This window comes from Amyelois transitella, chromosome 12 (assembly GCF_032362555.1).
Source record: "Amyelois transitella isolate CPQ chromosome 12, ilAmyTran1.1, whole genome shotgun sequence".
Classification (NCBI taxonomy): domain Eukaryota; kingdom Metazoa; phylum Arthropoda; class Insecta; order Lepidoptera; family Pyralidae; genus Amyelois; species Amyelois transitella.
The window spans coordinates 11170948-11194634 of NC_083515.1; the positions used below are offsets into that span (position 1 = coordinate 11170948).

Sequence of the window (23687 nt, forward strand, 5' to 3'; positions counted from 1 at the left end):
TGGTATTATATTTAAGCGAACAGAAGTGATTGCAATAATTCAGATGTTTTTGTTTATCTTTTGGAGCGTGCGAAGTTCGTTTTGTGGAATCAGAGACTGATAAGGCGCCAAAGTTAAGAAGCCACTTTATAACGGTAGTACGTAGTATAGTACGTAGTCGCTATGATGAGAGAGAGATAGAGATGAAAATGTACAATGTTAAATGTTTTTATTACCCCGCCATTTGCGGAAGACTGGTGTTTAGGCTTATAACATGGTTATACACGAAGACCGTTTGAGTACATAATTTTTTGAAAATTATAGACAAGTTATCACTACATAATACATATTATACAGTTTTAAAATTTTGTCTATATTATGTAACACACTTACATTTATAATTTTCTTGTCTTTTCGATACTATGTATTATGACCTAGTAAACAGAGGAAACTTAGTGGTTTATGCACCATAGTATAAGATAATTTTAATAAAATACCATGTAACTGTTTGTTAAATGTTTAAAAATAAATAAATATGTATATTTATTTTTTATTACAATCAAAAATAATGACAACAAACAGTGAGCCGCGCCAGCGTAACACACAAATAAACAAACTCACTTTCGCTACTGATTTCCAGCTCAATGAATTGAAGATTGAATTTTCAAATAACGGTAAAAATATCGAAAACGTATTGCAAGTAAGCGATTTTATTAATTTACTTGAGACTTATAAGGAACCTGTATACCAAATTACTAATCACAACGGTTTGACCTGTGCGTTGATACGAATATTTCAGCGAGTGTCCTATTTTATTATTGTATTGAGATGAATTTTTCATTTTTATTTTATATACGGGACAAATTACATAGATTGAGTTAGCCTCGAAGTAAGTTCGAAACTTGTGTTACGATATACTTGTACTAACCTAACGATACTATATCTTATATATAAAATTCTCGTGTCACAATGTTCGTTCCCGTACTCTTGCGAAACGGCTTGACCGATTCTCATGAAATCTTGTGAGCATATTGAGTAAGGCTGAGAATCAGCTAACATCTATTTTTCATACCCACAAAACGCAAAAATACAAAACATCGTTTGACGGAACAGCTAGTTTTATTATAAATACTTATAAAGATAAACATCCAAATCCCAGGCCAATCAGGGAAGGATCGTTTCTCATCATTCCCTGACTGAGATTCGAACCCGGGACCTCCGGTGTCACAGACAAGCGCACTGCCGCTGCGCCACTGAGGCCGACTATAATTGTTTTTATTATAACAGGATTCGCTCATTGAATATTCATTATCATGTCATAATCCCCTTCAATGGTTACAAACAAGAGTGCGTGGGCGCAGAAAAGTGACACCTGTCTCTACACGGCGGTGCATGGGTGCCGTTGCACTTGCTATAGTTTACATAAGTTGAGTGAGTTTCACTCTTTGTAGTTAACTTAAGTCTTAATTGGACCGCGGGATAATAATAACAAGTTAAACTTGAGATTCAAGCCTGTTGGCTCTGTCTACCCCGCAAGGGATATAGACGTGACCATATGTATTCTGTTTTTTGTAATATTCTGTCTCTACACGGCGTATGGGTTCGCGGATATTCCGGGATAAAAAGCCTATATGTTATTTTGGGTCTTCAGCTAATTACATACCAAATTTCATGGTAATCGGTTCAGTAGTTTTTGCGTGAAAGAGTAACAAACATCCATACTGACATACTCACAAACTTTCGCATTTATAATATTAGTAGGATAGTAAGAATATGTAAGAAAATTTTAGTGACCAAACTTTTGTTCTCTATAGAAAACTAATCGGCTGTAATATAATATTTATTTGTAAATGACATTCAATAAAAATGCTGCAGTGTAAGTTTGTTCCGCCGCTTCTTCTACGCATGCACTTTGGAAGCGGTAATAGATATACATAATTATACTTACTTAAGTTTTGACGACGTCAAACTTGTATCAACAAATAACTTGAATCCTAGTTTGAATATAAATCTACGAGTATTTCTATTTTCTTGATATACCTAGTTAATTATCGTCATTTATGACAAGAAAGTATATATAGCGAATATGCCGGAATTCAGGGTGTTATGAGAGCGGAACGCGCAGAAACGCAAGCGCAGCCGCCGGCGACCGCATCAGTTTAGTCTTAATTGCACCGCGGGATAATTCATACATACATACATATTATCACGTCTATATCCCTTGCGGGGTAGACAGAGCCAACAGTCTTGAAAAGACTGATAGGCCACGTTCAGCTGTTAAGCTTAATGAGGGAATTGATATTTAAATAGTTACAGGTTGCTAGCCCAACGCCTAAAAGAAGAATCCCAAGTTTATAAGCCTATCCCTTAGTCGCCTTTTACGACATCTATGGGAACGAGATGGAGTGGTCCTATTATTTTTTTTTTATTGGTGCCGGTAACCACACGGCACTTGAGATTCAAGACTGTTGGCTCTGTCTACCCCGCAAGGGATATAGACGCGACCATATGTATGTATGTATGTTCAAACTTGAAACCTGCCCGTTCAGTCAACTGAATGCGTAACTTTGCGAAGGTTGAGGAGGTCAGATGGAAGTAGCCTTGTATAAAAGTTGTACTCAACTAATTCATAGTAATTCATATAATCACCCGTATTTGAATCTCAATTCCCTCATTAAGCTAAACAGCTGAACGTGGCCTGTCAGTTCTTCAAGACTGCTGGCTCTGTCTCTCCCGCAAGGGATATAGACGTGACCGTGTATGTGTGTAGGAAGAAACAGGAGCATTATGTTACTATGAACAAGTTCCGTTTGGTTCCCGGCATTAAAGAATTTATATTCTTGTGTGGTTATCCACTCCATATCTTACCCATGGATGTCGAAAAATGCGACTACGGATAATAACCCAGATATTCCCTTTGTAGGCGTTGGGCTAAGCAACCTGTCACGATTTGAATGTCAATTCCATTATAAAGCCATACAGCTGAACGTGACGTTTAAGTCTTTTCAAGAGTGTTAACTCTGTCTACCCCGCAAGGGATGTGGACGTGATAATATGTATGTTGAACAAGATAACAGTAACGCATAGAATGCGGAAAACAATTTCAGTTTACACCATGTATTGTATAGTTCGCGAGAATGTCCGGAAGATGGCGGGCGAAGCAGGGGCGGTGCGCTTGTCGCCATAAATCTGCGCCGGCGCAGGCGGCGAGCGAGCCCCGGGCGGCCGCACACGAGGACATCGAATGTACTTAAGTACTAAGAATGCAGACTTTTCCTAATTATACACATATAGTATATCTTTTTATAAACTTGTATTAGGTACAGAAATATAATCACATCTTTATCCTTTACGGGGTAGGCAGAACTAACAGTGGTAACAAGACTGAAAGGCAACATGTCACTATTAAAATCTCTGTTCCGTCATTAAGCCATACAGTTTAACGTGGCTTTTCAGTCTATCTCAAGACTATAGGCTCTGTCTACCCCGCAATATATAGGCATGATCATATGTTATTCAGAATCGAAACTAGGTACATATAACTCTGTAAATTACCTACTATGTCGATCCGCAAGATAACAAATTTAACGTAGTTCATGCGCATGCGCATTGTATATAGAGCATTTCATTCGTTCCATTCAAAAGACATCAACGCGCCGCTCGAATGATAGATCGACTATTGTGAGTTATTTTAAGGAAGCTTTCAAGCGAAAGAATTTATAAAAATAATCTTGCCATGCAGTTCCCGAGCCTTAAGAATGGTAACGCTTGATCTCTTCTCTAGAGTTGTCGTTAAAGGCGACTAAGACATAGGCCGATAAGCTTGGTATTCTTCTTTCAGGCGATGAGCTAGCAACCTGTCACTATTTGAAAATCTAATATCTAGATACTGTTTTTCGAAGGCTTATCTCTGTCTACACAGTAAGATAAAAAGACGTAATTAAATGTGGAATAAAATCAAACTTAACGCGTATAGCAAAAAACAATTTTCCATTCTCTAACAACCAGTTATACCTAAGATAACAAACACGACAGTAAATAACATTAAAAGTACAGGCAGCTTCATATATACTCTATGGCGCGGTAACAGAGGCGATTATGCTGTGAATGCTAGTCCGATGTGTTGTTCACTGTACAGCCTTGTCGATGGAAATCGGCTGTTCCGCATTGCTCGGCCTACCCGAAGCAAGAAAGCTCGACTCGAAGCTAATATTAGCTTTATTATGTCCAGGAAGCCATTAGCTGGCTTCGCGGTACATGAGGAGCTATAGTGTTGTGATAGTGGGCATTTAGAATTAGTTAATTAAATGTAATAAAATAATTAATTGGTTAGTAAATTTTTTTAGGAAGGAAAGAATTAATGTTAGCAAGTTGACTATAGTATTACTTTTTTTACTGTAGTAAAGCTAAGTAAACAATATTGATAAGTCGTTATGTTGAAAAAATGTCGTTCTTTTCTTAAGGATATTAAATTATAATAAACTTGGGATTCTACTTTTAGGCGATGGGATATAGACGTGATTATATGTATGTATGTATGTACACGTATTGATTATGATTACAAAATCGAACACACACATATTTTAAAAAAAATGACGTTATTCATACATACATACATACATAAACTCACGCCTCTTTCCCGGAGGGGTAGGCAGAGACTACCTCTTTCCACTTGCCACGATCCCTGCATACTTCCTTTGCTTCATCCACATTCATAACTCTCTTCATGCAAGCTCGGCGGTTTCGGGCACTTTTGACCTGACCCTTCACCAGGACGTCCTTAATTTGATCAAGATATGTTCGTCTAGGTCTTCCCACCCCGACCTTTCCCTCCACACTCTCCTTGTATATCTGCTTAGTCAACCTGTTTTCATTCATCCTCTCCACATGACCGAACCATCTCAACATACCCTTTTCTATTCCTGTAACTACATCTTCTTTCACATCACAACATTCCCTTATCACGCTGTTCCTTATCCGGTCACTCAATTTCACACCCAACATACTCCTTAACGCTCTCATTTCCACTGCATTTATTCTGCTTTCGTGCTTCTTTTGCCATACCCAACTTTCACTCCCATACATTAATGTCGGGACCAACACGCCCCTGTGCACAGCCAGTCGAGCCTTTTTGGATAGTTTCTGACTGCTCATAAAGGCATGCAAAGCTCCATTCACCATGTTCCCCGCGTTCACTCTCCTTTCAATATCACTATCACACTTGCCATCTGATGTAAACTTTGATCCTAGATATACAAACTCTTTCACTTGCTCAACTTTTTCTCCTCCAATCAAAATATTACATGCTGTCATTTTGACGTTATTCATATTGAAATAATTAGTTTTACATTCATTCATGTTTTAATATAGACAATGTGCATTCGTTCACGATTTAGTTTCAAGAGATCTATTTGTTAATTGACGTACGGTGAAAATGCTGCAGTGTAGTTTGTTCCGCCGCTTCTTCTACACATGCGCTTTGGAAGCGATAGTAGTTATAATTAGATTTAAGTGATGTGACGTCAATAAGTGCTGCCTTGTATCCAATTTTGAAAATAAATCTATTCTATTCTAGAATAGTTTTGCAAGACCACCTATAAGATTCGCAAGTGCGTCCAACTAGTTTGTCAGTCTCGTCATGTCCGCTAATCCGGACCTACGTCTGGGGCCGAGCCTCATTGACTAACCAAATTCACAGAGTCAACACAGTTTCTCTCACTTTGTTCCGGCGTAATTTACATTTGACAGAAGCCAGACGACTTTTAATTTGGTGTGAGAAATAGAATTAGAACGCAGTCCTTTTATATAAATCTGCAACATACTATCCCTTACGGGGTAGACAGAGACGACATTCTCGCTAATGTTTGGCTTATTGATAGAATTGAGATCAATATAGTGACAGGTTGCTACACTGAACTTGTAATTATAGGTATCTAAATGTCGATTAATTGACGTATGAAGTTAAATTTTATGATTATTATTTATATTACGAAGCCTAATTTTAAATGAAAGTTTTGAAAAATTTTAAGTACTTTAAATTATAAATATATACGGGACAAATTACACTGATTGAGTTAGCCTCGAAGTAAGTTCGAGACTTGTGTTACTAGATACTAACTCAACGATACTTAATTTTATAATAGATACTTATATAGATAAACATCCAAGACCCAGGCCAATCAGAAAAAGATTTTTTCTCGTCATGCCCTAGTCGGGATTCGAACACGCGATCTCCGGTGTCACAGACAAGCGTACTACCGCTGCCCCACAGAGGCGGAATCTAAGTAATAAGCTATAAAAAATCTGTTAAATTTATATTACAAGCGATGGGCTAGCAACTTGTCACTATTTGAATTTCAATTCCATCACTAAGCTAACGTGGACATTCAGTCTTTTTCAAGATTTTTGACTCTGTCTACCCCGCAAGGGATATAAACGTGATTATATGTATGTTTGTGTGTAACCCGGTTTTAGCTCAAATTCACTGTGTGTATAGTTCTACAACGAACTAAGCTCTAAAATTATCTTCAAATCCGTATTCGCGACGTTACGTGACGTGACAGTCATGTAAAATGAGACAAGAATTACATGACATGCTGATACACTGACACGCTTCCGACAATCTACATGCGTTCTTAAAACCTACAAATGTTAACAATTTATATTTGCATTTAATACAAAATCCACTAAAGAAATAGCTAATTCTTTATAGAAGAAAATAGTTATGATCATTATCTCTTATCCTTATGAAAAAAAGGTGCCGTGTGGTTCCCGGCACCATTACAAAAAAGAATAGGACCACTCCATCTCTTTCCCATGGATGTCGTAAAAGGCGACTAAGGGATAGGCTTATAAACTTGGGATTCCTCTTTTAGGCGATGGGCTAGAAACCTGTCACTATTTGAATCTCAATTCTATAATTAAGCCAAATAGCTGAACGTGGCCATTCAGTCTTTTCAAGACTGTTGGCTCTGTCTACCCCTATATGTTATGTATGTATTTATATCTTTATTCTTCCTCTTGTGACGAAAGGCACATTAAACTGTTGTAAATCCGTGTGTAATGCTTTTTAGCGGCCTGAAAAATCTATTGTTGACCCATAATGTACCCACTTACAATTTTTATATTTACAAGTGCAGTTAAGTGAATCGTTATATCATTCTTGAAAGATAAATCTCTTTTGCTTAAAATAATACATACATATGTACATACATATGGTCACGTCTATATCCCTTGCGGGGTAGACGGAGCCAACAGTCTTGAAAAGACTGAATGGCTATTTGGCTTAATGATAGAATTGTGATTCAAATAGTGACAGGTTGCTTACCCATCGCCTAAAAAAGAACCCCAAGTTTCGAAGTCTATAATTAAGTCGCCTTTAACGACGTCCATGGGAAAGAAATGGAGTGGTCCTATTCTTTTTTGTGTTGGTGCCGGGAACCACACGGCACTTAAAATAATAATTTCTACTTAAAATAATAAATTTTCACAAAGCCAAACAGCTGAGCGTGGCCTATCAGTCTTTTCAAGACTGGTGGCTCTGTCTACCCCGCTAGGGATTAGACGTGATTGTATGTATGTACGTAACTTACCGTAGTGGCATGGTGTGCTGGTAACAGCATCAGCGGCGGAGGCTTCCTCGGCTTCCTGACGCCGCGGCGCTTCGCCCCCTGCGCGGCCGGGGGCAGAGTCCCCGTCTGCCGCCCCAGCCAGTGGCTCACCAGCTTCTCCTTGCTGTTGGCGCTCCCAAACTCGCCGGCGGGCTCCGGAGTCTCCTGTTTGAGGACAGAGTCAATGTAAAAATGGGACTAATAGAATGATATTGACTGATTGACTGACATTGCAATAAGCCTAACCGGTGGATCTATACATACTTACATATAATCACGTCTATATCCGTTGCGGGGTAGACATAGCCAACAGTCTTGAAAAGACTGATAGGCCACGTTCAGCTGTTTGGTTTTATGATGGAATTGGGTTTTAAATAGTGACAGGTTGCTAGCCCATCGCCTAAAAGAAGAAAACCAAGTTTATAAGCCTATCCCTTAGTCGCCTTTTACGACATCCTTGGGAACGAGATTGAGTGGTCCTATTTTTTTTTTATTGGTGCCGGGAACCACAAGGCACTGGATCTAGATAATTAAAATTTTGTTAAGTTCTTTATGTGGCCTAGGCGTGCACTTATAAAGGATTTTCCGAATCTCCCGCGAGAACAATAATTAATGGGGTGTTTTGATTCACGCGGTTCATTTTTCTCATTAATTTAACTCTAGTGTACTCTTTGACCAAACATTTTCAAGTGCATATTTAAGCAATAGTCTATTATCTAATACATTATTTTCTAGGCGAATCCTAAAGCAATTAATAAAATATTTATTTCATAACATAAAGATTTAACTAACAAAAAATCTACCGCACACCAACTTAATGTAATTACAACGAGTTTTACAAATGGTAATAATCCTTCGAATTTACAGGATGTTCTAGCTTATATGCAACCTAATGGCTAACATAAGATTCGATCTCACAGTCATTAAGAAAACCTTTTTAACCACTATACCACAGCGTCAGACAAAGCGAATAGAAAATAATAAGTCACGGACAAAAAAAAAAGACAAATGACTACTGAACCCATCGACAATAGATCCCAGGGTCCGAGCCCCACTCCACAATACTCATTGTCGCTTTGTAAGACCTCTTTGTTGCATTGTGTGGGATGTATTATATTGTAGTGATTAGGTTCTATATAGCTTTAGGAGTTGTGTAATGAAACTATACGAACTGGTATTGAACCGAGCACAAGGGATCATCTTTGTTATCTGACCATCAGATAATGAAATGATTGGGTGATAAAAAAGGTATTGTCTGCATTTTAATTGGAATAGGCCCGGTTAGATCTTCTGGTTAGAAATAAATGTGTAGCGGTAGCGATGATTCGGCTCGACCGCCACTAAAGGAAAGATCTTCCGCCAGGCTAGGTGTACCTGGGAAACCGCAGCTCTGACGATGTTGAGTCGAAGATTGTTTGTTTGTTTGTAAACTCTTTATTCCACATACTTAAAAATAAATATAACAAAACTAAAACAGTCATTGGATATAGAAGAATATGTACAATGGTTGACTTATCCCAATCGGGATTTCTTCCAGTCAACCAAAATAAAAAGGAAAATCCATAATCAAAGAGGCAGCGCAGATTAAAAGCATTGAGGATGCGATTGTATTTATGCACCAATCCGTGAAATCTTTGTTTGTGCGATTTAGATTCTTCGTTACTATTGGTTGAGCGCGTCATTTTCTTCGCTACGACTAACAGTTGGTGTCTGACATTAGTGATGTAGCCACAAATAGTTACAACTTAGAAATGGTCAATTTTAAATAGGTAGATACTTTAGTACGTTTGACCTCGACCTGCCTGATGGTAAGCAAGATCTCAGGTGATGCACGCAGTCCTTGCCTTGAAATATTATACCAGAGAAGCGAGGGGATTCCAGATTGTCGATTAGAATTTGACACCACACATTTTAGTATTGGTCAATCCTGAGATTTATTTGACATCTTTATCTTATATATAAAATTCTCGTGTCACAATGTTTGTCTCCGTACTCCTCCGAAACGGCTTTACCGATTTTAACCAAATTTTGCATGCATATTCAGTAGATCTGAGAATCGGCTAACATCTATTTTTCATACCCCTAAGTGTTAAGGGTTGTCCACCCTTAACATCTTTTTTAACTAGAAATTATTTATATGGCAAAACAACGTTTGCCGGAACAGCTAGTTTACTTATATATTTAAAAACTGCTAAGAAAACTGCATGCGATGCAAGACGATACATTATTCAACTTCCATTGTCTGATATTATTCCGAATTCAAAGGTTTGAACATGACCTACCTTTTTCTTCTTCACAGCAGTGGAGTCCGCCTGGAGTTTCCCCTCCAGGTCCTTGCACAGTTCTCCCACTTTCTCCTTATCCTCGACATGGATCACGAAAGGCTTGCCGGGGTCGAACTGGTTGTGGTCAAACGCCTGCTTGGCCTGTACAAAAAAGAATAAAATAAATAAATAAATATATACGGGACAAATTACACTGATTGAGTTAGCCTCGAAGTAAGTTCGACACTTGTGTTACGAGATACTAACTCAACGATACTATATTTTATAATAAATACTTATATAGATAAACATCCAAGACCCAGGACAATCAGAAAAAGTTCTTTTCTCATCATGCCCTGACCGGGATTCGAACCCGGGACCTCCGGTGTCACAGACAAGCGTACTACCGCTGAGCCACAGAGGCCGTTTAAAGAACATACATACATACATAAAATCACGCCTATTTCTTGGAGAGGCAGAGACTACATGTTTCCACTTGTCACGATCTCTGCATACTTCCTTTGCTTCATCCACATTCATTAACTCTCTTCATGAAAGCTCGGCGGATTCGGGTACTCTTGACCTGACCCTTTGCCAGGGCGTCCTTAATTTGATCAAGATACGTTCGTCTAGGCCTTACCGCTCCGACCCTTCCCTCCACACTCTCTTTGTATATCTGTCTAGTCAACCTGCTTTCATTCAATCTCTCCACATGACAAAAAAGAAACTTATAATTAACTAGGTTTTCTAAAAGATGATATGAGAACAGACCAGGTCATGTCTGCGTCGTAGATATCGCAGTGGCAACCATGGGCCAAGTTGAGGAAGGTTCCCTTTTTATTACATTTATAGAGCCAAAAAAAAAAATTGATTGAAAGACTTCAAGGAATACTGGTAACAATTTATATTTCGAAGGCGACTTCGTCCGCGTGGAATAGTTATTTGGGGCATCATTGAAGCCGTCAAGGATGAATAATTTACCCCTTTTTTTTTTTTTTAATATTTGCAGCGTGATGTTATATAGCCTAAAGCCTTCCTCGATAAATGATCTATTCAACACAAAAATAATTTTTAATTCGAACCAGAACCTGAAATTGAGCGCGTTCAAACAAACTAACAAACTCTTCAGCTTTATAATATTAGTATAGACTATAGCAAGTGCAAGTCTCTTTCTACACCTGCTTGAAAGAGAGGTTATTGCAACTTGAAGCGCGCCGCGTCACACACTGTCATTTCATCAGTATAACAGCTACCCTACCTTGAAGCAGGGACACACTCTGCGCGCCGCGTGGTAGATGCTGACCACGCACAGGACACTACTGTCATGTCATCAGTATAACAGCTACCCTACCTTGAAGCAGGGACACACTCTGCGCGCCGCGTGGTAGATGCTGACCACGCACAGAACACTACTGTCATGTCATCAGTATAACAGCTACCCTACCTTGAAGCAGGGACACACTCTGCGCGCCGCGTGGTAGATGCTGACCACGCACAGGACACTACTGTCATGTCATCAGTATAACAGCTACCCTACCTTGAAGCAGGGACACACTCTGCGCGCCGCGTGGTAGATGCTGACCGCGCACAGAACACTACTGTCATGTCATCAGTATAACAGCTACCCTACCTTGAAGCAGGGACACACTCTGCGCGCCGCGTGGTAGATGCTGACCGCGCACAGAACACTACTGTCATGTCATCAGTATAACAGCTACCCTACCTTGAAGCAGGGACACACTCTGCGCGCCGCGTGGTAGATGCTGACCACGCACAGAACACTACTGTCATGTCATCAGTATAACAGCTACCCTACCTTGAAGCAGGGACACACTCTGCGCGCCGCGTGGTAGATGCTGACCGCGCACAGAACACTACTGTCATGTCATCAGTATAACAGCTACCCTACCTTGAAGCAGGGACACACTCTGCGCGCCGCGTGGTAGATGCTGACCGCGCACAGAACACTACTGTCATGTCATCAGTATAACAGCTACCCTACCTTGAAGCAGGGACACACTCTGCGCGCCGCGTGGTAGATGCTGACCACGCACAGAACACTACTGTCATGTCATCAGTATAACAGCTACCCTACCTTGAAGCAGGGACACACTCTGCGCGCCGCGTGGTAGATGCTGACCGCGCACAGAACACTACTGTCATGTCATCAGTATAACAGCTACCCTACCTTGAAGCAGGGACACACTCTGCGCGCCGCGTGGTAGATGCTGACCACGCACAGAACACTACTGTCATGTCATCAGTATAACAGCTACCCTACCTTGAAGCAGGGACACACTCTGCGCGCCGCGTGGTAGATGCTGACCGCGCACAGAACACTACTGTCATGTCATCAGTATAACAGCTACCCTACCTTGAAGCAGGGACACACTCTGCGCGCCGCGTGGTAGATGCTGACCGCGCACAGAACACTACTGTCATGTCATCAGTATAACAGCTACACTACCTTGAAGCAGGGACACACTCTGCGCGCCGCGTGGTAGATGCTGACCACGCACAGGACACTACTGTCATGTCATCAGTATAACAGCTACACTACCTTGAAGCAGGGACACACTCTGCGCGCCGCGTGGTAGATGCTGACCACGCACAGGACACTACTGTCATGTCATCAGTATAACAGCTACACTACCTTGAAGCAGGGACACACTCTGCGCGCCGCGTGGTAGATGCTGACCACGCACAGGACACTACTGTCATGTCATCAGTATAACAGCTACACTACCTTGAAGCAGGGACACACTCTGCGCGCCGCGTGGTAGATGCTGACCACGCACAGGACACTACTGTCATGTCATCAGTATAACAGCTACACTACCTTGAAGCAGGGACACACTCTGCGCGCCGCGTGGTAGATGCTGACCACGCACAGGACACTACTGTCATGTCATCAGTATAACAGCTACCCTACCTTGAAGCAGGGACACACTCTGCGCGCCGCGTGGTAGATGCTGACCGCGCACAGAACACTACTGTCATGTCATCAGTATAACAGCTACCCTACCTTGAAGCAGGGACACACTCTGCGCGCCGCGTGGTAGATGCTGACCGCGCACAGGACGCAGTGCGCAGTCGCGATGATCAGCACGGCGATGTTGGCCAGCACTGGCGACCACGCTTCCATTTCATCCTGTGGACAAGAAGATGAACAATATAAGAAAATGAATACGACTGTAGAATTTCAGTGCCAATTGCGCCTGCGCGTAATTTGAAAACAGCTTAAATCGGAAATCGGTCAATAAATTACGAGTATAAGGGTCGATACAAATATGATTCCAACTTTAGTTGTTTCGTAATACCGTGCTGTGAAATAATGAAAAAAAATAGATTCACAGAATGTATGTGCCGTGTGGTTTCCGACTTATAATAGAACCACTCCATGTCTTGCCCATGGATGTCGTAAAAGGCGACTAAGGGATAGCCATATAAACTTAAGATTCCTCTTGTAGGCGATGGGCCAGCAACCTGTCATTCTTGAATCTCAATTCCACCATGAAGACATACAGCTTAACGTGACCTTTCAGTCTTGTATGAGACTGTTGGCTCTGTCTACCCCGCAAGGGATATAGACGTGACATACGTATGAAAGCAGAACTATTCAAAGAAAAACATTCACTTAAAAAAAGATTCAAGGAATTTTCAAAAACCGAATTCTTAATAAGCTTTGAATTGAACGCAAACAAAAAAAAAGTAATTCAGAATAAAAAATGTGGAGCAATATTTATCAATAGCCGAAAATTCAATCATATTAGATTCGTCTAGCTAAAATTGTGGGGTCATAATCAATTCAGTTGTTTCTCATTTTAACGGTCATCGAATTACTGCGTTATGCGTTGAGCAACGTGGCTTGGAATAAAGGTGAAGGTTCACTAAATGCCGATGGACGAATCCACCACGGGGCGCGGCGTTGAATCATGATATCTGTCTTCAGAATTAGTAGAATATATTGCAAGAGAATTCCTAACACAATCTAACTATATTGCTGAGATTACTTAACATTATATCTTAAAAATCATCTTTATATTATAGGCGATAACGCTTTTACAAATAATCTTTACATGTGAAAAAGCAAATGGTAAAGATGAAGGAGATATGGACTAAGGGAGAGGCTTATAAACTTGGGATTCTTCTTTTAGGCGACGGGCTAGCAACCTGTCACTTTATATGAATCTCAATTCTATCAGTAAGTCAAACAGCTGAACGTGGCCTATCAGTATTTTTACGCCTTGTTGTGAGTATGTTGGCCCTGTCTACCACGCAAGGGATATGGACGTGATTATATGTGTGTATGTATGTAAATGGAGCAGGTCATTGTAAGTAATAAATTAAAAAAATCACTGATGTCGATAATAATGAAGAATCCGCGGGAATAGAAACTAACAGATAATACACGATTTGAAACGAACAAAAGATACACCAAGTGCCGTGTGGTTCCCGGCACTAATATAAAAAAAGAATAGGAACACTCCAGCTCTTTCCTAGGGTTGGCCTAAAAGCAACTAAGGGATAGGCTTATAAACTTTGGATTTTTCTTATAAGTGATGGGCTAGCAACCTGTCACTATCATTAAGCCTAACAGCCGAACGTCGCCTGTCATTCATTCAAGACTGCTGTTTCTGTCTACACCGCAAGGAATATTGACATGAGTATATGAATGAATGAGTGAAAAGATACATTCTATGAAATAAGAAGCAGCGTTGCTACTACGTCTTCGTTACAAAATCTCTTCAATGTCCAATCTACTTGGCACTCATGCTCTCTTTATTACTCGTATCAACAGACGTTCCCGTCGGTCTCCTCGCAGTCTGCACAGAGCAATGAGTCACATTTCCCACGCTCAAATCAGCACACGAGACATTCGTTTGACATTGGATACGGAATCACATACAATAAAAAAGAATAAACAACTTTCAACATTCACAAAAAGACAATTCTAAATGTCAAGATTTGAACGAAATTCACAATGGAAAAAGTTATATCAAACATAATTGATATACATAGATATTGTAAAGTAGACTTCTTGTTTTTCCTTAGTTTTTAGTTTTAGTCCCGGTTGCATCCTCACCACACGAGCCCGGGATATGCCTTTGACCATGGTTCTTTGATTGGGTGAGTCAGGTTTTTACACGAAGCGACATCCATCTGAACTCCGCAACCTTTGAAGGAAATCCTTGTTGTACGTAAATAAGAAACTTAAAATAAAAAAAAAATGGTATCTTCGAAAAAACATTAAGTTTCAAAATGTTACTCGAACGTTAACATTTATCGATTGCGTGAGAATCATGCGCCTGCGCCGCGCTCACGGCGGCGTTGATTCGCTTCCGCGCCAACAGGTGATGTACGGCCGCCATTGTTTCCTTAATCTGATAGTCGCTAATAATCACACGTTTATGTTTCCTAAATTATGGAAATCGATTTGAAGATCCGTCCTATTTTCATGATGTGATTTTCGATTTATTACTTTGTGCAGAAATATAAGGAATGAACTGCGATTTCTATTCTAAGTTTGGATAATTGTGAAGTTGACATTGTTTAAGACAATGCAGCAGTGCAGATTGTTACCGCTTCTTCTGGACTGACACTTCGGAAGCGGTAGTAAAGTTAGTTTAAGGTACCTTATTTATTTAATGACTATAACGCTCATATTTTTATTTGTCTGGAGGACTATCAATCTCTAACGTAGTAGACAGAGCTTATAACAAAACTTGAAGGCCATGTTTAGCTCTAAACTAAGATTTAATCTAACTATGACATCAAAATCATTACTAACCACTTCCATACATTAAATGAAATGAAATATTCCACGGTAACCGAAGGCCGTGCGTCTAATTACGATGGTTGCGATTACGAAACGGTGTCATAGGTGACCGGTGATGATCCGTAATTGGCATTCTAAGGTAAGCGGACGTGCGAAGGCCTGACGTGTAATCATCAATCTCGTCTCATCATCGGGTCTCATCTTGACTTCTTTCAATATTCAAAAAAAATCAAAATAGTAAAGGATACTTCGTATCGCTTAATAATTGTCAAAACGTATGGTTTAACAACATTGGTTGACGTCAAATAAATTACTTAAAACTAAGTTTACTGCCGCTTCCAAGGCGTCAGTGCAGAAGAAGCGGTAACAAACTGCACAGCATCATTTTATTCAACAACTTCACAATATCAATTAAACTTAGAATAGAATGTGGACGAGAGAATACATTGTTCAGATTTATATAATAAGAGCCGAGAGGCCGGGGTCCGTCTGTGACTAGAATCCTGTGGGTTTATTGACAAGGCATATATTTTACTAGAGTTGTACTAAGAGCGTCGGCGTTTGAATCGGTGAGGTTACCGGTTCAAATGCGTGATGCGCAGAAAGGCAACGATACGATATTTTATAGTAAATACTTATATGGATAAACATCCATGACCCAGGATCAATCAGAAAAAGTTCGTTTCTCATCATACCCTGGCAGGGATTCGAACCCGGGACCTCCGGTATCATAGACAAGCGCACTGTCGCTGCGCCACAGAGGCCAATTATATATTTATTATAATCCATAAATAAGAAAATAACATAACATATAATGACTTCTATTGGTGCCGGGAACCACATGTAACAGTAAGAAAATATGACTCAAAATTTGTTAGTGAAATTCAAAGATTGTTACCATAACTAATGTTGCTAACTAAAGATGAACCGTGGCATGTCCCTATTGTGAAGTGGGTCAAGATTACCACCGCCTAGCAACAACGGTTCGTCTGTCTCGTGTAGAGTGAGCCGGCAAGAACATCACTTTCCTTCTTATTTTTCGGCAAAAACTTCGCACGCTCGGGCGGTCATGTCGCGCGATAAGTGTGATTTTTTTTCTTAGTGTAATAACTTTATTAATATTTTATTTCTAACATTAAGCCAAACAGCTGAACGTGGTCTTACAGTATTTTCAAGACTATTGGCTTTGTCTACCCCACAAGGGATATAGACGTGATTATATGTATATTTTTAATGGGTGGTGAAGTTATAAGTCATTTAGTATAACAAAATTAATTTACTTATTTTGTATGTGTACCAAATTACAGTCTAGTTCCGTTCAATGTTCTAAACGTTTATTCCAATACTGTACTGTAACTTACAAATCTCTTCTGAGATCTGGGTTTGATGTAGAGGTTAACTTTTAACCAACTTACATTCACATAGTTCGCCTCTTTTCCATATACAAGTCATATAAAATAATAAAGATAAAATAATATATAATGTACGACCGACAATCAATTAGAATGACAAGCATTCTCTAAATATAGTTGAACTTAGCACTTTAATAATTATGTGTCTGATGTGAACCGAAAATAACATACCGAAACGGAACTAACTAAGAAAATTCTTGACGTCAATAAAAATGTAGAATATTAATTATATTTGTATGACGGCAGCAACAATAGACTAAGAACAAAACAATAAAATGCCTTTACAAAAACTCAATGCCATTCAATAAGACAATAACATCGTACGTACTGAAAAATACTTTCAACTCCTTCCTCCTAGCACTGGTGACAGTTACATCCTCAGCTCTCTGGAGAGGAGCCCAGGGCGCGGCTTTGACCATGCTCCTGAATCAGTAAAACGAAGCGTGAAGAAGTGCCTAGAAATTTCTTCTTTTTCCTAAATAACCCAAGAAATTGTTAGGCATTCCTCCGAAACGCCTTCCATCTGACTTCCGCAACCTTTGCAGGGAAACCTCACCCATATAAGATCATGGTACCTTATGCCTGAATTTGGGAGTTCTAATAATACTTTAGGCATGGTGTGATAATAAGGATTTATTTTTAATCAAACATTACAATAATACTCATGTATATTGCACATCATGCAATATACATTCAATGATAATTGCTTTTTTAATTTAGTTTGTCAATCACATACGATTTCAAATGCCTGCGTGGTCGATAATTGTGGGAATCACGGTGGTTCACGGCTCCGAGTGTTCTCACTTGCAATCTCTGAGCCCAGGGTCTGCTAAAATCCAGCAAAATTTATATTCAAACAGAGTATAAATTTGCGTACTGTGAAATGAGTAAAATGTCCGACACATTGCTGACGAACCATTTTGAGGATTTTCAAGACCTTACCTGTACCCTGATCTTTGGGTCGTTCAACGACGAACTGCTTCGAGAACGGATAGAAATGAGCCTATTCTACCCCCACGTAACTGGCTTTATAATAGTAGACAGATTGATTAAATAGTTTGAAACATTTAATCTCAATATATATTTAGACTAATACAATGCAAATCGCAGACTTAAAGCTATTAGCTTAATTTTATCAAATTCGCCATTTAACGGCACTTCTGTGCCTTCACAAGTTATGTTAAAATATTCAGATATGTGTTATTATATTAGAATTAGAAAGCGTCCAAACGTTTTGTTGCGAAGCTTGCAGAAAGGGCCGCCTTTTGTATGCCGTTATGATGGTAATGCGAATTTACAAAGCTTCAGCTAAGCCTGGGAAAGTAGGTAGACTAATGCGGAACGTTAGAACATTTAGGAACGTAGTGTATTCCCTTAAAAGCTGACCTCGAGCTCCGGAGGAAACAAATGATTGTGTCAATTAGGATCTCGCTTAAGTGAGAGTGAGAACTCGATGTTTCAGACCCTCAGAGAGAAGAGTCTTCAAATAAAAACTTAAATTAAACAAAAAATAATAATTTCTGCTTTTTTTTTCATTCCCGCTAGAATATTAGGAAATCCACTCTTACTCCTAAGCCTTAATAGAAGGAATAAGAACCAATAATCTACATTATACTACATTTATCTAATCTGTAGACCGTGGGCGTTCATGTGGCTGTCAGTCAGTCAAGGTCCTCTTTCACATAATAAGAGTTCTGTATATTGTAACTCTTATCATGCGGTTGTAATAGTCAGTCAGTCATTCAAACCTCTGTGCAATCGAAACCGCAAGTGTGTCGTGTGATCGTGTACACTGCGAGACAACCAGTTCACGGCCGCGTATGCGCACGATGCTGGCCAGTATAGGTACTATGTAGACATATATTGTCATTTTATCGTTTTAGTAAAATTAAAATAACACGTTATTTTGAAAATTTCACTTTTTATAATCGTTTTTTATCCTACTCGATAAATTTTGTACAAATTTTCTCATTTATTTGTATCAACCTTGTCAATCGCGTTGTCAAAATTTATCACAATAAATATATTAGAATTATTTTTGCGCGCATGCATCAAGTTCTGACAAAAGGTGCATGTAGAAAGTTATACCTAAATGTGGATGAAGCGAGAGAAGTATGCAATGCAGGGATCGTGGCAAGTGGAAAGATTTAGTCTCCGGGAAAGAAGCGTGTTTTTATGTATTAATTTAAAATCTTTCAAGTCTATTTTTGACAAACACCGCAGGTTTTTTTTTAAGAAGTCGGTCTATTGATTATGAAGTCTATGTTGTAATAACACATTGCACATGTCAGCGCGGCGTGACCCCCGAATGTCGGCACTCCGGCCGCGCCGGCAAGTGTACGCCCATGAATGAAAATAAACATTACAAAATATTAGCTTTTAACTCGATTGCGATGATCACAGAAACCTACAAACACATACATACATACATAAAATCACGCCTCTTTCCCGGGGGGTAGGCAGAGACTACCTCTTTCCACTTGCCACGATCTCTGCATACTTACTTCGCTTCATCCACATTCATAACTCTCTTCATGCAAGCTCGGCAGTTTCGGGTACTTTTGACCTGACCCTTTACCAGGACGTCCTTAATTTGATCAAGATACGTTCGTCTAGGTCTTCCCACTCCGACCTTTCCCTCCACACTCTCCTTGTATATCTGCTAAACACAAATACATACGTTTACATATAATCACGTCATCATCCCTCGCGGAGTAGACAGAGCCAGCAGTCTCGAAAAGACTGATAGACCACGTTTAGCTAATTGGCTAAATGATAGAATTGAGATTCAAATAGTGACTGGTTGCTAGCCCATTGCCTACAAGAATAACCCAAGTGTATAAGCCTATCCCTTAGTCACCTTTTACAACATCCATTTTTTACAACAGTTTTTGTGTGGACCACAGAAAGTGGGTCGAATTCAAAATAGATAAATGCAGGTAACTTGATAATGTAATATGTTTTAAATAGATTCAAATTTCATTATTTACGACCGTCTTATAAAGAATGGTTTCCCAAGAAGTGGCCACTCACTGGACTGTTTAAAATCTTTACAAAATACAGTTAATATCATGCCTCATTTGCGATTCAGATTCGTTTTTGTGAATAAAATGTAAATATTTGTATGGTCCGCCGGATAATCTCTGTAAATAAAGAGTTTTGATCGAACGGACGAACGCAAAAAAACGTTACAGTTATGAGATGCGGGCCAAAACGATATAGCGTGAATGAATCGTGAATGACTTAAACTGAACGTAGGCACCTGAAGTTACACAATGCATATAAAATAAAAATTTTAATGTATTGCTACATAAGAAACGTCTTACAAATATCTTTACTTACATACATACATATGGTCACGTCTATATCCCTTGCGGGGTAGACGGAACCAACAGTCTTTAAAAGACTGAATGGCCACGTTCAGCTATTTGGCTAAATGATAGAATTTGAGATTAAAATAGAGACAGGTTGCTAGCCCATCGCCTAAAAAATAATCCAAAGTTTGTAAACATATCCCTTAGGAAAGAGATGGAGTGGTCCTATTCTTTTTGTATTGGTGCCGGGAAACACACGGCAAATATCTTTATTCGCTCTAATGTTCTTCTTTCTAGCTATAGTCCCTCACCGTAAGAGCATTGGTTAGTTATCAAACTAATGTACATAACTTCGAAAATATTCATTGGTACACCACCGCGGTGGGATTCGAACCGGTGACTTTATGCGCGACACGCGGTTTGACCAGCCACCTTACCAATTCGACCACCGATAAACAGAAGTAGTACCTACTTAAAATTAGTGCGTCAAATTTTGTAAAGACAGGTTACCGACCGCGAAACCTTTGCTTAATATAATCTTTTCACGGCATGTAAAGTGTCACTTAAAGAAGTATTATACTTTGTGTTATATATGTAGATCGAATAAATGAGAAGGAACATTTCATTCGCTCAGAAAGAGCACCAACTTTGAAAATATACAGAGTGACTTTTAATTCAACTGCATAAATTTAACTTTTAAGTATACTCATCTAAAGGAAAAGAAAAATATCGGTTCATATTTCAGAAAGTACGAAATAAAATAAAAGTATCAAAATCCACGATCCTAAATACGTCATATCACCCCGGCCGGCGGAAAAGCGACGTGTAAGATTCAGGGGATAGAAAAATAATTTATTTTTCAGACATTTATTGACATGTTTAGTTTTAATTTCTTTTTGTAGTATTGGTCGTTAATAAAGCGTGTGACGTTGTTTTTGAGGGTTTTTTAAATGTGAAAATGATGACGTTTAATTTTAATAAAAATAGGCTCAAATGGCTTAGAAGCATTGGTATAGTCTATGTTTAAAGGGATGCAGTTTTTTTAAATGTCACCCTGTATAAGTAGATTCAAACGTTATAATGGACGACGCGGGAGAAATTTGTGAAAATAGCAAAGGTTTGTAGGCTGCGTCCACGCATCACGAACTACCAGATTTATATTTGAAACGCTCCGAGTGTAACAAAGCCGATGCTCCGGTTATGTCAGCAATTAGCCCACATCGCTCATCTGCTCGCCCGTCGTGTCGAGCTGTTGTGACACAGTGACAGACAGTCATTTGTTCACGCTGTCAGCATCGGAAAGCGTCGTTCTAATTGAATATCCAGTAATTTTGCTAATTTGCTATCTGTGGATAGAATAGAATAGAAAAGATTTATTTTCAAAATAGGATACAAGGTATCACTTATTGACGTCACATCACTTAAATCTAATTATAACTACTACCGCTTCCAAAGCGCATGTGTAGAAGAAGCGGCGGAATAAACTACACTGCAGCATTTTTATCGGACGTGAATTTACAAATAGATCTCTTAAATCTAAATCTTGGACGAATGTGGATCATTCATGTTATCCTGTTATGCTCTGAAACCTGTGAAGGGATGTGAGCGACTGTCACTTGGTGCAGTCAACACAACTTCGCTGCTGCTGCACAGTAATAGTTACAGTGTGATGTTCTGTAGCCTAAAGCCTTCCTCGATAAATGGTCTATACTACTAACACAAATTATATAATTTTTCAATTCGAACCTGAAGAAGGAGAAGTAGTACCTGAGATTAAAACGTCAACAAACAAACTGTTCAGCTTTATAATATTAGTGTAGATGTTGAAATGTCCCATAATAATGAGTGTAAAATACGTGATATTTATACTACGTACAGTCACCGGCTCACTACCCCACCTAGTACGAGTACACGTCTGTCTGCGATTGACGCTCGCACGCAACTGTCAACTTGACATTTATAATACCGATTTGTGTGAGTGAGACAGCGTCTTGTATCCATTACTAGATACAAACACTACAATGAGTACAAATTTGCGACATTTGAGCATTTGAGCGACACACAATTTGAATGAGCGCAGTTTGTTACCGCTTCTTCTGCACTGACGCCTTGGAAGCGGCAGTAAACTTAGTTTTTAAGTTATTTATTTGACGTCAACCAATGTTGGTAAACCATACGTTTTGACAATTATTAAGCGATATATATAGTATCCTACTATAATAATGAATAAACATTTTGAATTTTGAATTTTTTTTTTAATTTTGCACAGCACATTGTGAGAGATACAAAAAACTGACTGACCTGGAAGGTGTTGAGCGTGGGCGGCTGCCTGCTGGAGTCGCGCTGGAGGCCGGTGGCAGCCAGCACGGCCGCGCTGTGACCGCTGGCGAGGCACAGCAGCGACAAGGCCAGGAACGCAGTCAGGAGAGGCCCGCCTCTGCGGAAGAGAAAGCAGCATTGTTTTATCACTACATCACTACATAGTATAAAACAAAGTCGCTATTTTAGTCTGTTTGTCTGTATGCTCAAATCTTTAAAATTATGCAACGGATTTTGATGCGGTTTTTTGTAACAGGTAGAGTGATTCAAGAGAAAGGTTTTTATGTATAATTTTTTCCGAATTTTGCACCCGTGCGAAGACGGGGCGGGTCGCTAGTATTAATTATTCTGAACGTGCCGTGTGGTTCCCGGCACCAATAAAGAAAAAAGAATAGGATCACTCCATCTCTTTCCCGTGGATGTCGTAATAGGCGACTAAGGGATAGGCTTATAAATTTGGGATTCTTCTTTTAGGCGATGGGCTAGCAACCTGTCGCTATTTGAATCTCAATTCTATCATCAAGCCAAAAGGCTGAACGTGGCCTATTAGTCTTTTTAAGACTGTTGGTTCTGTTTACCCCGTAAGGGATATGATTATAAGTAATTAAGTAAGTAGTATTTGAGTGTGCTTGACCTCAATCTGTTTAGTGGTAAGCAAGATGAGGCCTTAGGTGGTGCCCGCAAGCTCAAATAGTGCCTATTCACCCATGCCTTGAAAATCTCCAAATTACATATTCGGAAGAAATTCCAAATCACAGCGGTAGCGTTAGCTCTTCTCTTTGGAGTTCAGTGGAACGCCCATTCGTTCCTTTTTTGTTATTTTTTTAAACGTTTCTTTTGTTTTACGTCTTCTTTTTCGTTCCTCGTCTTACGCGGTTGCAAACCACACTATTTAAGTTTCATTATTCGAATCGTCATCTATCAATGCTTCGGACATAATTACCAACGTTATCGACAGTGATAATTGCGGAGAAAGCGAGCGTGCTGAGTGATGGTGTCTTGAAATTACA

The 23687-nt window shown here is 39.5% G+C and overlaps 1 protein-coding gene across 1 annotated transcript in view; it reads right to left on the bottom strand.

Annotated features, from left to right (window-relative positions):
• LOC106133132 (uncharacterized) overlaps nt 1–23687 on the bottom strand; it is an 84119-nt gene that overhangs the window by 52217 nt on the left and 8215 nt on the right. Inside the window, exons 2-5 of the mRNA XM_060947085.1 lie at nt 22660–22795; nt 12879–13004; nt 9872–10015; nt 7572–7754 (exon numbers count right to left, since the gene is read on the bottom strand). Coding sequence (XP_060803068.1) covers nt 7572–7754; nt 9872–10015; nt 12879–13004; nt 22660–22795 — 589 coding nt within the window. The remainder of the gene's footprint in view (nt 1–7571; nt 7755–9871; nt 10016–12878; nt 13005–22659; nt 22796–23687) is intronic.